Here is a 15,886-nt window from a genome sequence, read left to right on the forward strand (position 1 = left end):
AGTTGAGGAGGATAAGGAGGAGGAGGAGGACGATGAGGAGGAAGACGAAGAGGAAGAGGACGGTGATGAGGAGGATTACGATGACATACCTCCACCAACTCAGACAACCTAGCTTGAGAAGAGGAATGCGCCGAAGAGGGATTGGGCAAGTCCATCCCCGTTTCAAAGAGTGCATCCTCCTCAGCGCAAGAAGAAGGCGAGTGAGATCCGTTCAAGGAACGAGGAGGACCGTACTTCCAAGAAGGGAAGGAGGAAGTGAAGTTGCTGCCGTTTTTACAAGTTAAACTATTAATGTTGGCTTTGTCAAACAATTTGGTATTTGTCGAACTATTTTCTATTTGATATGTGGAACCGTTTGCTATTATTTGATAAGTTTAGTTGTCCAATTATTATTCATATCAAAGCATAAAGCATGTTAGAATGTGTGAGATCTGCATATTTTTTATTTTCAAGGCTATGATATTGTTGTGGCAAAATTTATAAAAAATACATATAAGTTTTGTGTAAAAGTTACACTCTAACCATCCTACTGTCATAGGCTCCGGCGATAGGCTATGGCAGTATGACACCCTACTATCATAGAGAGTGGCGGTAGGGTGTGTGTGTGACGCACAACATCAGATGTTTGTGTGGTCGCCCGCATAAGGATTCATCATCCTACCGCTAGGATACATGACGGTAGGCTATTGCATCCCACCGCCACACGTCCTAACGGTAGGTTATGTGCTACATCATCTTCAGGCCGCTAAACAGACGGTGTCATGTGACCACACAAACAGATGGTAGGTTATGTGCTACATCATTGTTTAACCTACCGCCGAAGACCCTGATAATATTTGTGTAATCCTTCCGTCGAGTCATGTGACGAAAAGAAAAGGGTCAAATGTCAAAAAGAAAAATCATAACGGGGTCATGTGCGAGTGCGACTAAACTTGACAAAAAGATTTTGACCTCCCCGCGCAGCTTCGCTTTCCCTAGTAGTAGTACCAAGCAAAGGACTGGGGCCTGAGCGGAACATTTACTGCAGTGGTTTAATTCCTTACCAAAACCGTAGCGGCGGCAGCAGAGGACCGCAGAGATACGCCCGTCACACACACACTACTCCTACGAATACCGTGTGACGCCTTTAATGCCAGACCGGTGGCCAGCCCAAGTACAGCCGCAAAATTCCAAGCCAAGACCGGGGGGTTTCCTAGCGCGACGCCATCCTCCGCCTCCGCGTGCTAAAATTTAACCCCGACCCTGAGCCTGAGCCGCCGCTCTCCCCTCTCCTCTCCACGGCCTCCGCCTCCACCCTACGCCCCCAATCCGAGGCCACAACTTTTAAGGCGGGCAGTGCAGAAAGCGGAACGCCCAGCCATCCGAGTCCAGCGGGGGCAGAGGAGAGGAGAGGAGAGGGGAGGAGAGCAGAGCGCGCGGGGGAGGCGGCGATGGCGGTGGGCGCGAAGCTGCACCTCTCGTCGGCCGCCCGGCGCCCGACGCTGCCCCAGCTCCTGGCCGTCGCGCTGCTCTGCTCGGCGTCCTACCTCGCCGGCGTCTGGCACCACGGCGGTGGCTTCACCGCCGCCCCCTCGGCCGCCGCCGCAGGCGGCTCCCCCTCCCCCGTCTCCATCGCCACCACCTCCTCCGTCGCCTGCGTCTCCCCGACCCCGGCCGCACCACTCGACTTCGCGGCGCACCACGCGGCGGACGAGGCGGAGGCGAAGGTCGCGCCGGCGCGGCGCGCGTACGGGGCGTGCCCGGCCAAGTACTCCGAGTACACGCCGTGCGAGGACGTGGAGCGGTCGCTGCGGTTCCCGCGGGACCGGCTCGTGTACCGGGAGCGGCACTGCCCGGCGGAGGGCGAGCGGCTGCGGTGCCTCGTCCCGGCGCCCAAGGGGTACCGCAACCCGTTCCCGTGGCCGGCCAGCCGCGACGTCGCGTGGTTCGCCAACGTGCCGCACAAGGAGCTCACCGTGGAGAAGGCGGTGCAGAACTGGATCCACGTCGAGGGCGACAAGTTCCGCTTCCCGGGCGGCGGCACCATGTTCCCCCACGGCGCCGGCGCCTACATCGACGACATCGGCAACCTCATCCCCCTCCACGACGGATCCATCCGCACCGCCCTCGACACCGGCTGCGGGGTAAGTAGACAGACTCTTAGACTGTTCCATTCCCAATCGCTCGTCCTTCGATCTCCACCATAATCGCGTGCCCAAAGAAGCATCTCATGATGGAAATCTCGGGGTTAATTGAGGTTTTAGGAACAGGGGACGGAGATCTCGGGAACGCCGGAATGGATTTGCTTTGCGTGATCGTAATCGTAGTATAGTCTGGGCCTGTGAGGACAGGGCTCGCAAACGGGTCTGGCTGGCCCGACCCGATGAGAGAACCTTTTTAGAAAATCAGATGACATTGAACCTTTTACATTCTGATGATGAAACGTACTCCTTTATTAGCCAGCTGTAGTGAACTGTAGCACACTTTCATCGAGCCTATAAAGCGTCCCACGTGGGCAACAGTTACAAACCGGCATGTCGAGCCTGCAATTTGGGTTTGGAATTGGCTGTGTGCATGCAGTGATGTGCCTTGTCATAGTAGCAGCTCTGCTTATTCTGAAGAACATCAGCAATTGTTGCCATTTCTACCTAATTACCTGGGCATTTTGATCTTTTTGTTACGCCGATTGCACCATTGTTATCCATAGAAATTTCGTTTTCAGTTACCTAAGGACTAAGGTGGTGCATCGTTCTGCTCTCTGCAGGTGGCGAGCTGGGGAGCGTATCTGTTGTCACGCAACATCCTGGCCATGTCGTTCGCTCCGCGGGACTCGCACGAGGCGCAGGTGCAGTTCGCGCTGGAACGTGGGGTGCCGGCGATGATCGGGGTCCTCGCCTCCAACAGGCTCACCTATCCTGCGCGCGCCTTCGACATGGCGCACTGCTCCCGCTGCCTAATCCCCTGGCAGCTCTACGGTATGTGTGCCATTCTGATCGGGCCTCGAACATAGGTATTAAGAATTTTCAGTGGACTTGATGTGCACATGGACACGCAGATGGCCTGTACTTGATTGAGGTGGATCGCATTCTTCGTCCTGGGGGCTACTGGATCTTGTCCGGACCACCGATCAACTGGAAGAAGCACTCCAAGGGGTGGCAGAGGACCAGGGAGGACCTGAACGCAGAGCAGCAAGCCATTGAGTCAGTCGCCAAGAGCCTCTGCTGGAAGAAGATCAAGGAGGTTGGCGACATTGCCATCTGGCAAAAGCCTACCAATCACATCCACTGCAAGGCTCTCCGCAAAGTCGCCAAGTCCCCGCCATTCTGCTCGAATAAAAACCCAGATGCTGCCTGGTAAAGTACTAGTTACTTGGTTACTTACAGTGCCACACTACCCTACCCATATTGAAGTCCAGCTCACTTTCATGATTCATGACTGTAGGTACGAGAAGATGGAGGCTTGTATAACTCCGCTACCGGAGGTGAGTGACATCAAGGAGGTCGCCGGCGGTGAGCTGAAGAAGTGGCCACAGAGGCTCACCGCCGTGCCACCCAGGATTGCTAGTGGCAGTTTTGAGGGGGTCACCGCCGAAATGTTCAACGAGGATACCAAGTTATGGAAGAAGAGAGTGGGGCACTACAAGTCCGTGGTAAGTCAGTTTGGGCAGAAGGGCCGGTACCGCAACTTGCTTGATATGAATGCCCGCTTTGGCGGCTTCGCTGCGGCATTGGCGGGTGACCCTATGTGGGTGATGAACATGGTCCCAACCATTGGAAATTCAACGACTCTTGGGGTGATATACGAGCGTGGCCTCATTGGAAACTACCAAGACTGGTGAGTCCTCGGACTGCAAACATGGCTCCTCTATGACAGTGATTAGGGTCATGCATTTGTTGGGTTGTGTAAGTGTAACCTGTCTGTGTATCATTGCAGGTGCGAGGGCATGTCCACCTATCCCCGGACCTACGACCTCATTCATGCTGATTCAGTTTTCAGTCTGTACAAGGACAGGTAAACACAAGTTGCACTACTACTGTTTACACATTGATTGGTTTTCTTTGTTCTTGGCCAATTCAAATGATGTAAGCTGTTTTCACCCGGTTACAGTCTGATAATTTTGAACTCGTGGTTTGCAAGGTGTGAGATGGACACCATCCTGCTGGAGATGGACAGGATCCTGAGGCCGGAGGGCACGGTGATCATCAGGGACGATGTGGACCTGCTAGTGAAGATAAAGAGCGTCGCGGACGGGATGAGATGGAATAGCCAGATCGTGGACCACGAAGACGGTCCGCTCGTCCGGGAGAAGCTCCTCCTTGTTGTGAAGACATACTGGACACTTGGGGACGAGAAACAATAGCGACGCCCCGAAATAAAGCATGAGAAACTGAGAAAATTGACAGATACTGGGCAGATGTCACAACCGGCCTTCCTCTCACTGTGTTCGCCCTGTGGTTTTGAAGTTTTATCTTGCTGGGTCATTCTTTTTGGTGAAAATAGTTAAACATAGTGGAGACATGCCCAAGTATATGACAGATTTTGACATGGGAAGGACAGCCAGCCAGCCAAATGGGGCAGACAGAGATTTCATTATGTTTCTTGCTGTACAAAGGGTTGGTCATGTATAAGTTCCCCTCGGCTCTTCTGTCCTCCTTACTGAATCAGTCCCAAGAATATTAAGACTACTTCGGTGATCTGGCTCTTCAACTTTTCTTTCGACGGGGGTAATTTGGCTTTTAACCAAACTTCTAACGGCACGTACTTCGTCGTGGAACAGCCGCCGTGCTAAATGCATGCACGGCGTTTTCGCCCATGCGCATGAGACTGCCACCATGAACTTGACCTGCGCCTTTGACCTCCCATCTGGTTGAAAGTTTGGTGTACCACACCGAATGCAACCGTAGCTCAGGCTGCAGCTTTCAGGCTCTTTCGGTACAACATAAACCTGTTTTTTCATAGGAAAAAGGCCGGCTTAACCATCACCAGGACCTGTAAATGAAATAAGGAGGTTATAGATCATTTTCAGGGTCAGCGTCTGCCCTGTTTTTTAGTGCAGGCGTCGGGGTCGGTGCTGAAAGCAGGAGAGAGCAAGACAAACCAGGCAAAATTTGCCAAAAATCTGGCAGAAAAACTGTCAGCGTACTTAGCGGATTTCGCGGCAGATATATAGCACAAATCTGTCCTTGTCACGCCATACTGTTCTGTCCTGTCCTGTACAGAGACGACGTTTTATTTTGCTGCAAGTTTTCGAGCGGAACTAAGAACTCGTTTTTCTAGCGAAATAAGAACTCCCTGGCACCTTTTTCTTCTGAAACAGAACAACGTACTACTCACAGTGGTGAAAAAGAAGAGAAAACTTAAATATATATGTGTCTACTTCAAACATATTTACTACTCCACTGATACTAATATATATTCTTCACCCTAGTGCAAACTCGTAACAAACATGATTTGTTTTGCATGTAGTAGTTTTGCCTCACACACGTCGTAATCTTACCTCATCATCATGTTGTAATCTTACCTTGTATACATTGAATTCTCATCCGTCATGTTATAATCTTACCTCACCTCACGCATGCATGTTATAATCTTACCTGACATGCATGACATTTTTTTTTCACACGATGGATGTTTAGAGCTCTTAACTACATACCGTAAGATTACCTCACATGCATTTTGGTTCTTACGGTGACTATTTGATGCGTGAGGAGGTGGGGTGAGGAATAAGAATTCCTCACCCAGGGTAACGAATAGTCGACCCTATATATATATATTTAGAAAAAGAGGTTAAAACCTCCGGCCTCTACATCAATCAATGCATACAATCATCTTTATTAATTATTCAACATAGGTCTAACAAGAACATATATCAAACCATCTGAAGTCACTACTCACACCTACGAAACTCGATAATGTGGAGTGCTCTCACTTCCCATATCTAAAACCGGTGCCGTCACCGATCCATCCACATAACGTATCGGAACCCACAGCCGGTGCAGCAGACCTAAAGCGTACACCACATGCACACGTTTTAGACGCCGCCATCATCATCAGGCCGCTGACCCATCTTCAGGAGAGAGATCTGTATCATCCTTGCCAGTCCGTTCATCCGTCGACCCCACCACGGCTCGTTAGTCCAGACGTGTAGATTCTGGAAGATCTGTCGTGCGTAGCACCTGTCGACCAGGCATGACACAGCGTAGCACCTGTCGGCCAGGCATGACTTGACATCTCCATCGAAAGCTCCATGCAAGATGATCGACGGCACCACGGCGCCAAACATCGCCACCGCCCTGCGCTCATTCGTCTAGACACAAAGATTCTAGAAGAACTGTCATGCGTAGCACCTACCAACCAGGCATGACTCAGCGTAGCACCTGTCGGCCAGGCATGACTTGACAGTTTCACCAAATCTTCGGGCCAGACAAAGCCGCTTCATCTCCTGCCTCTGTCATCCAGCACTGCTCCACAAACGATGCTCCCAAGAGAGAAACGACACAACAGTACCGTCATCGTCCGATCTGGAAATTCAGATCTTAGGGTTTCCCTCGAAGCAGTGCCCACCACCAGCAACCGTTCAGGACCCACATAGTGCCCACCACCACCCAACCCTCAAGGCGACGCCTTGAGGAAGGTCACGACGTCAATGACGCCGCCGCCGTCCATCGGAGTTAGGGTTTTCACCCGAGAGGCAGTGAGATAGGAAGTGGAGGAGTAGACGTAGACCGACGTCTCCAGGAAGAATAATGGCGCCCTTATCTGAATCTCCTCCACCAGCTTCATCCGTGTCCACGCCGACAACGCCAGGAAACCGCATGAGAGAAGCACACCGCGGGTCTCTGGATCAATGAAGATCCAATCTGAACAGTAACGAGTACCACCACCCTGCGCTGCCGACGGCGTCCGGGCGTCGGATACAAAAGGACCTGACCCGAACTCGACGACGCACACGACCACCATGTCTTGCCCCTCCCGCAGCCGCCACACCGCGCCGCAAGAACGAACCCCAGCCCTCGACGCGCTCTGCACGCCGTCGCTAGGATCTACATGTTGCGCCGCGTGCTAGTCCGGCGCCTCCTCGCGAACGGCCGTCCCGCGCCAGCCATGTCGCGTGAAGGGGAGAGGATCCCCGCCGCCGCCCCTACCGCCCAGGCTTCGCCCAGCCGCGCTGCTGGCGGCGACGAGGATGAAGGAGGAGCGAGGGAGGACCGGCGGCGGCGGCTAGGGTTACCCCCTGATCGCCCACGGGGGCGACGGGAGGGGGTTACGGGGGGCGACGGGAGCCGGCGGCTAGGGTTACCCTTTAAATGGGAAGAATTTCACTTTCCGACCTCTGCACCAACTAGGAATGCATACAACCATATTAGTATGAATAACAAGATAAACATGGTCTTTAGAATTTTTTTAAATGAGTATGAAAAACATAGGTAATACTCCCTCCATTCCTAAATATAGAGTGTATAGTTTTTGGCACGGAAATTAAAGAACACACGTGGAGGAAAAAATTCACAAGTATCAGATGAAATTACACCTGACTAATTGACATCAAAAAATAGAGGAGCTTGCCTGGTATAAGGAAATGTAATCAAATCCCTAAAATAAATATCCACACGAGTGATGCAACGCACTACACCTTATATTTTAGATTTTTTCTCAAAAAACTATACACCTTATATCAAGGAACGGAGGGAGTAATATAGATGACACACAAGCAAAAAAGATGATGTGGCGTGTAATTAATAAGAAAATATGCAAATAAAGTAAAACATAATACGTTACCATCACATAGGGTTTCTTAATACATAATGACTCTCATCATAAAGATATGTTATTACTCTATATTTACCACTTTCATGGTTCGTTGAAGTTACTACCCGCTATGACCGGCCTTATAGACATGAGAAAGGTGGATCTTGCAAAGAATGATGAGGAATTGACGAGTCCACCTCCACTAGCTAGCATACGAAGGAAGAAAGCAAGGAAACGGCCACAGAACGGACTGGTCCCAGACAGGAGGAGGAAAAGAGCAAACACTGATCGGGTGGCGAATTCTCGGGCGGCATGCATTGAATTGAATTGTTATCCAGACTTTTGGACAGAACTGGCCGGAGGCCCCTTGGCTGAGATTCTCAGCTTACAACCTAGCTAGTGTCAAGCTCACCTAACACCGCGCTGCACATAGAGCATGCACGGCTGCACCTCTCCGAGATCTGCATGTAAACAGCCGGCTGGTCAGTGGTTGAGCCAATCGGCCAATTCATATTGTGAAGATCCACATAGGATGCCAGTAGTGGAGTGGTTAAGAATCTTTGTCACTGACATGACGTGCAAAAATAATAACGAATGGTCAATCATTAGTCCTGCAAGACCGCGACGCACACTAGCTACTCCAGTAGCTACGGACTGCATTATTATGGGGTTCACTAGACTCGATCGCTCGGTTCGTTCGTCCTGTAACTGTAAGTAAGCCGACGTACGAAACGAAACGAAAATAAAAGGAACTAGTACAAATGCCCGTGCGTTGCACCGGACAAGAAAAAAATATATAATCTGCTTGTTGTGTTATTATGCGATATTAATTAAAAAATATGTATAATAATGTTAAATGTTTTCTTTTAAAATATTGTAAATATGCACGTGCGTTGCAACGAAAAAAGACATAAAATAAAACTTATGAAATCACGTATAAAACGCTAATGGACAAAGGTGAAAGATTAAATTTTTGCCTACTTAAAATCCTGCAATTTTTCTGCTTTTTTTATTGAATTTATTCGAGATTACAACAAAGGAAATGGGCTCATTACACCTGAATTTTTGCTATTACGATCCACAACCCTCGTGCATCCCACAAATACATCAATATGACATATGCGTCGGTTTTATGGGTTAAACACCCAAGCTAATCTCGCTAACCCATTAATTATGGAGATCTGGTAGAGAAAACATAACGCTACCGAAACAATGGCCGTAAACCCTGCTGAACTCGCAAGGTTTATTCTAACAAAAACATGCTTAGCGTGCCATTACACGCCACTCATAAAGAAACATAGAGTGTAATTCATTTAAATGATTTTTATAGAATTATCAAAAACGTTCAAATCCAATGATTTTGATTCTGTAGATATTCTTTAGCCTAATTTTTGTAGATTTTTTATTTGTAATATTATATTTCATTTCTAATGGTTCTTTCACTATTTGGGCTCGGTTTTTTTTCTCATGCGTCTCTTCCATACGTTCATTTGCTCAAAAAAAATGCATTGTGCATGTCCTATTTTGTGTGGGATTAAAAAAAATCAATCAGCTAATAGAAATAATGTTGGTTAGTTCAAGCCGACACATACACCTCCCGTCACGTGTATGCCTCGCTCTAGAGAGATCACGCATGAAAGCTTATCCATCCATCTCTCACATCCCCAGCAACCCCATCTCCAGCTCTGACCACCAACAACCCCATCTCCAACTCCTTCTCCTCGTTGCCGCCTAAGGCCATCACCAGCAACCCCATCTCCCCCCTCGATGCCGCCTAAGGCCACCACCAGGCGAGGCCCACGAGCTATACGATACCAGACACATGAAGTTCTTTGGCTCCACAACGTCTTTCTTGGGGGTGGAGCAGTCAGGGTGCCTGCAGAACGGGCTAAGGGGTGGATTCAGCAATGTCTCAGCGGGGTAGCCACCTGCTATGAAGCCTGCCGCGTCGAGTTCGACGACGCTGGTGTACAGATTGGCCATGCCGCCGGTGCCGAGAGGAGAGGCGAGGTCAGTGTCATGCATGTTCTTGATCACACAACCCAGCGGGTAGGTCAAGAAGCCGAGGAGCAGATCCTCGGTGGCAGATTCGGGGCGGCTGTGCTCCCCTGGCCAAACTCGTGACTCCCGCTCGGCGCCTCGCCCCTCCACTTCCTCCGAAGGATGCCCGGTGCGGCGCATCCTCGATCTGCATTATTATCCGGCTCACCCCGACGCCCCCACCCCCACCCGCGCGTCGCCGGCGCCCCTTTCTCTCATCGCCCCGAGCCCCCACCTGCGCGTCGCCGGCGCCCCTTTCTCTCATCGCCCTGAGCCCCCACCTGCGCGTCGTCGGCGCCCCTTTCTCTCATCGCCCCGAGCCCCCACCTGCGCGTCGTCGGCGCCCCTTTCCCTTCCTCTCGAATTCGTTCCTCAGTTGATTTCCATCAGATGAAAAGCTGTTCGCTCAAATCAGGAGTGCGGGTTGAATACCTAATACAACAGGGGCTTTTTTGTAAAATGACCACGACGAACCGCGCGACAGACGACAGAAGCACTCCGTGCTTTATTATTAGGGAAAGATTGAGCTTTGCAACAACCTCGGTCCTTTGGGACATCTTTCTGCGGGGGACACCCGGCCAGCTGTGCGGTGCTACCTCACCAAACGGAGACCTGCTATACTAGGGCGACCCGGAAAGCGTGGCTGGTTGTAGGAGGAGGCGAGGACGGTGGGAGATTGGTAGTACTGGTCTGTTACGAGAGGCAAAATCGAAAAAAATGACCTCTGGGGGGAAAGAACTCACGGAGTGACCCCTCAGGGAAAATATGTCACCCGGCTAACCCTCTTGTGTGGCGCCCGACACCTAGGCGCCACACTACACTGTGTGACGCCTAGCCATTCGGCGCCACACCCCCCGACCACCTGGCAGAGAGGGCCCACCCCCCAGGCCGTGTGACGCCTAAGCCTCGGGCGTCACACATTGTAATGTGTGGCGGCGAGCGCTTAGGCGCCGCACAATGACTTAACAGGCACGTGCCAGCCCCCCTCCCCACCCCCTCCTCATTCCCCTCCCCCAGCCCCCTCTCCCAGCCACGGGCCCCTCTTCAAATCCTTCTCTAAATCACCAAATCTGAAGGTTTGGACCGGGCATTTTTTGTCCAATCACTCCCCTAAGGTAATCCCCACCTCTCCCCTCATTCTCATCCAAAGAAAAATCTTTTGTGGTCTTTTTTTGCAAATTTGAGGAAACCCTAGTTTTTCATGAAATGTGGGATGTATATGATATTGTTGTATTTGTTTGTATGTTAGGATAAGGGTATGATGGGGTTAGGATTAGGGTTGTTTGGATGTTTGCATTATGGTTGTTTTAGGGTTAGGCTAGGGTTAGGCTATGGTTAGGCTAGGTTAGGGATGTTTGGTTGTGTTAGGGTTATGATGGGGTTAGGGTTATGGTTGTTTGGAAGTTAGGCTAGGGTTATTGTAATTGTATGATTGCTTACAAAAAAAGTTCTATGTTTTGTTGTTTAGGGATGGGAAGAACATGTGTTTATGTTCATCACGTGGACAAGGATGCCTTTTTAAAAGGCAATATTGATCCGGACCCGGATGAGCTTGACATGGTGTTCGATTTGTGTCCTAGCTATGGTGAATTGTTGGAACAAGTCCGAAAGGATTTGAATTGGATGGACCCTAGTGATGTAGTTGAGTTTGATGGTAGGCATAATGTGGGATTCGGAATGCACATTCGTTGGAAGACCATGCATGTCAACTCCGAGCAATGTTGGCTTGCATACAAGGATACGGTGTCCGAATCACTAGACAAGGCTCTAGAGTTATTTGCCATCAAAACAAATGTTCCTAACTTGTTGGATTTGAACCGGGTTGCCTCTCCGATTGTTGAAGCTATTCCTGCACCCATCAACGAAGAGGCCAACATTGAATCTCTTTCTTGTGTCGATGAGGCCAACGAAGAGGTCAACATTGAACATGAACCGTTGGTAGAGGCTAATGATGAGCATGATGATGATGAGAATGATGGTAATGTTCTTCATGACAACAATCTTGGTGATTTGGACAAATATAATTTGCAAGAGACAATGGACCATTCTATTCCGTACTCACGTGGCTATGCCTCTGAGTCTGACAATGAGGGTCCCGATGAAGAAGTTGATGAGGAAGGGTTCACGGCAAAGGAGGCTGAAGCTTTCACGAAGGTATTAAAGCGTGATCACTGGACACCGTTGTTCGAGGATCTTAGCCTTGCGGATGAAGCCGTGGTTGACGGAGGCGAAGGCATATTGTTTGGAGTTAGGCCACCTTCTCATCGGGACACACATGGGAAGAATATTATTTTGCCGGGGTCAAAGTTCGAAACATTCTTTGAACTGAAGATGTGGTTGGATGAATATTCTATTACGCATTATAGGTCACACAAAGTTGTTCATTCAAACATGAAGCTGTGTTACACGGTTGCATGTGAGGATAGAGGGTGTCCTTGGATTGTCCGTGCAAGACCATGGAAAGGAGGGACAGGATGGAACATTGTCAGTTGTATGCCTCACATGTGTCGAGGCAAGAGGGTTGATGGTGCCCTTTCGTTGCAAAGCCATAGACAACTCACCTCCGAGTTCATCGCTTATAGGCTTTCCAACTGCATCTCCTCTCTTCCTACAATGAGCATAAAAAGCGTACAAGACCTTGTGAAAGCCCTCTTTCACTACGAGGTGAAATATGGTAAGGCACGGAAAGCAAAGCAAGCCGCATTCAAGATGTTGTATGGTGATTGGGAGCAAGCATACAACAGCATACCTAGGTTGTTGGGAGCTATTGCCCACACTAACCCGGGCATGGTTCATGTGGTCGAGCCGTATGGGGAGAAAACAAGGATTTTCAATGGAAATAGGGTCCGCGTATTTGGCCGTGCATTTTGGGCATTTGAGCAATGTGTGAGGGCTTTTCAGCACTGTCGTCCTGTCATCTCCATCGATGGCACGTTTTTGACCGGACAATTCAAGGGCACTTTGTTGGTTGCAATAGCAAGTGATGCCAATAACCGTTGATGCCTTTGGCTTTTGCTTTGGTTGAGGTAGAAAACAATGTTAACTCGGAATGGTTCTTGCATATTTTGAGAACCAAAGTATTACCGTTTGAGAGGGAAATATGTGTCATATCGGATCGCCATCAAGGCATACTTAACGCGGTTGACATTGTCATTCCCGGCCATGCTCCTTTGCATCATCGATGGTGCATGAGGCATTTCTGTGCAAACTTCTACCGGGCATGTGGTAGCAAGGAGTTGGCGGATGATCTTCAAGATTGTTGTCAAGCATTTTCGGACAAACGATTTGCAAGATTGTACAATGCTTTGCTTGTAAACAAAAAACTTGATGCAGGTGGGCTTGAGTTTCTGAACAGGCACATTGAACTTCGGGCCAAGTGGGCACGAGCTTATGACAAAGATGGCCGAAGATATGGTCAAATGACAAGTAACATGGCAGAATGCTTCAACCGGGTGTTGAAGGGTGTCCGTGCATTGCCGGTGACGGCAATAGTTCAACACACATTCGACAAGTTGAGAGCATACTTTCTAAAGTACTCGCAAGAAACAAATGATCAGATTGCGGGAGAGAACAAGAAAAAGTACAAGTACCAGTTCCCACCAAAGGTTGACAAATGGATGGTATTTCAATCACGGAAGGCTGACTCCCAAACGACTACCCTGTACAACAATGAGGATTGGACATACCAAGTGAATGAGCCCGGAGGAACGACAAACGATGGCCAGCAACACGGAAACAGGGCGTTCAAGGTATCTTTATCCTTGTGTGATTGCTCTTGTGGGAGGCCAAGGTTGCTTCATCTCGCATGCTCGCATTTGTACACGGCAGCTCGCAGTAGGAATGTGGACGTCAACCATCCACTAACCGTGAGGGAGTCCGAGTTCTCGATCATGACCACGAAGCATACATGGGCTCCTAGATTTGAACCATACTTTGACCAATCACAATGGCCGGAGTATCATGGAGTACAACTATGGCCCGACCCAGAGTGGAAGGTTGTGAAACTGGGAAGACGAAAGACAAAGCGTTTTAGAGGAGACATGGATGGATGGGGCCATGGTGGTGGCAGAGAAATGGGGAACAACCAATTCCAAGAGCCTACTGAGAGATCACATTGTGGAGAGTGCGGTGTAACAGGGCACAACACAAGAAGGTGTACGACGCGAAAGAAGAAGTCCAAAAACAATGATTCCAGGTCAAGCCAACCAAGTCCTAGCCAACCAAGTCCTAACCAACCAAGTTCAAGCCAACAAGGGACGGGTCAAGGAAACACGAGCCAACAAGGGACGGGTCAAGCAAGCACAACCCAACAAGTTCCTACTCAACATGTTCCTAGCCGACTTGGGCTTACTAGAGGACGTGGTGCTAGAGGCAGTGGTGGTGGTAGAGGCAGGGGTGGTGCTAGAGGCAGGGGTGGGATAGGTCGTGGTGGTGCTAGAGACAGGGGTGGGATAGGTGGTGGTGGTGCTAGAGGCAGTGGTGGGATAGGTGGTGGACTTACTAGGATTGGTATGCGTGGATACCTACGAGGACCATTTCCGTATGTCACATATTTGACTTATCTTTATCATGTTGTTTTTCATGCTCCTTTGTGTGTTATTTTACTAACTATGAGCTTTTATGCCTGTTTTGTAGGTATGGCCGCTTCTCAACCCAACAAGGCAAAAGCGGAGTGGGGGGAGGAGAAGGATGCAGCCAGTGAGGAGCAGCGGTTGATGGAGAGGGCTGCAAAGAAGTTGAGAGAGGAGGATGCAGCCGAAGCGCGAAAGAAGAAGGATGAGGAGCATAAGGCAAGGATGGATGAGCAGTGGCAAATGGAACTTCAGTGCATGAGATATGAGACTAGGATAAAGGAGAATGACAGGAAGACGCTAGAGAAACGTAAAAAAGAATATGAAGCTAACTTTAAGAAGATGATGGCACATGGCACATCAAAGAGAAAGCGAGAGCATCAACGCTTCACGGAGAGGGTTAAGGAAGAGGCTTCAAAAATGCGCAAAAGGGAAGAGGAAGAGGAAGAAGAGAGGAAGAAGAAGAAGGGAAAGGGGCCTTGCTCGAGCCAATAGAGCCGGATGCTTCTATTCTCATGCGCGCTTTCATATTTGAACCCTATGTGTTGTTGAACCCTATTTGTTGTTGAACCTTGTTCGCTTGCGCGCTTTCTTACTATGAAACTCCACTATGTATGCACTTTTGGACGTATGTTCTTTAAGAACCCTATGTATGTTTGAACTCCACCCTCTTTGTGTTGTATATTTGAACTCCTCAAGCACTATTTGTGATGTATATTTGAACTCCTCTCAAGCACTATGTGCTGCAGTTTTCAGCATGCCATAATGTGTGGCGCCTAAGCCTTGGGCGTTGCACATGTGTGGCGCCTAAGGATTAGGCGCCACACATGTGAAACAGAGTAACAGAAAGTCCACATCTGAGATGCCAGTAGGTTTTCACATGTGTGGCGCCTAAGGCTTAGGCGCCACACATGTGCAACGCCCAAGGCTTAGGCGCCACACAAGTGAAAACCTACTGGCATCTCGGATGTGGACTTTCTGTTACTCTGTTTCACATGTGTGGCGCCTAAGCCTTAGGCGCCAGACATCACATGTGTGGCGCCTAAGCCTTAGGCGCCACACAAATGAAACAGAGTACCAGAGAACTTGGCTACTCTTTTGATGAGTAATGCTCATCCTTATCTTAGTTTCACTTTGTTCTCATTTCATCAAGACTATGTTTCTCATTTCATCAAGACTATGTTCATGAGGATATGTCTTGCACTTTGTTTCTCATTTCATCAAGACTATGTTTCTCATTTCATCAAGACTATGTTGATCCTTATCCTTATCTTAGTCTTCTCAAGTGCTTTGCCATGACTCACACACATTATTTAGGTTGAGCCTATCTTAAGATTACAAACAAAGTAAGATACAACGTCTTGATACAACTTGCTGAAATTAAGATACAACTTGGTGAAATTAAGATACAACTTGCTGATACAACTTGCTGAAATGAAGATACAACTTGCTGAAATGAAGATACAACTTGCTGAAATTAAGATACAACTTGCTCATACAACTTCGTGAAATCTACTGAGTCCAACGTGGATATTTTCCTTTTCCAT

The 15,886-nt window shown here is 49.2% G+C and overlaps 2 protein-coding genes across 2 annotated transcripts; both read left to right on the forward strand.

Moving 5' to 3' along the window:
• The first annotated feature begins 1,144 nt into the window (after positions 1-1,144).
• On the forward strand, positions 1,145-4,673 carry LOC123427465 (probable methyltransferase PMT15). Its single transcript, XM_045111521.1, has 6 exons — positions 1,145-2,123; positions 2,744-2,954; positions 3,035-3,332; positions 3,421-3,813; positions 3,913-3,990; positions 4,117-4,673. Exons 1-6 carry the CDS (start codon positions 1,431-1,433, stop codon positions 4,337-4,339), a joined length of 1,896 nt encoding a protein of 631 aa, XP_044967456.1. The 5' UTR covers positions 1,145-1,430; the 3' UTR covers positions 4,340-4,673.
• Positions 4,674-14,405: 9,732 nt separating this feature from the next.
• On the forward strand, positions 14,406-14,839 carry LOC123430640 (vicilin-like seed storage protein At2g18540). The gene has a single exon (XM_045114495.1). It carries the CDS (start codon positions 14,406-14,408, stop codon positions 14,832-14,834), a length of 429 nt encoding a protein of 142 aa, XP_044970430.1. The 3' UTR covers positions 14,835-14,839.
• Positions 14,840-15,886: the final 1,047 nt, after the last annotated feature.

Source organism: Hordeum vulgare, chromosome 2H (genome assembly GCF_904849725.1).
Source record: "Hordeum vulgare subsp. vulgare chromosome 2H, MorexV3_pseudomolecules_assembly, whole genome shotgun sequence".
In the NCBI taxonomy this organism is placed as follows: domain Eukaryota; kingdom Viridiplantae; phylum Streptophyta; class Magnoliopsida; order Poales; family Poaceae; genus Hordeum; species Hordeum vulgare.

Excerpts from the sequence above, each read along its gene's own strand:
- LOC123427465 (XM_045111521.1), top strand. The coding sequence starts at position 1,431 with ATGGCGGTGGGCGCGAAGCTGCACCTCTCGTCGGCCGCCCGGCGCCCG. Across the intron at positions 3,333-3,420 it reads AAAAACCCAGATGCTGCCTG|GTACGAGAAGATGGAGGCTT; the intron begins GTAAAGTACTAG and ends TCATGACTGTAG. Across the intron at positions 3,814-3,912 it reads ATTGGAAACTACCAAGACTG|GTGCGAGGGCATGTCCACCT; the intron begins GTGAGTCCTCGG and ends GTATCATTGCAG.
- LOC123430640 (XM_045114495.1), top strand. The coding sequence starts at position 14,406 with ATGGCCGCTTCTCAACCCAACAAGGCAAAAGCGGAGTGGGGGGAGGAG.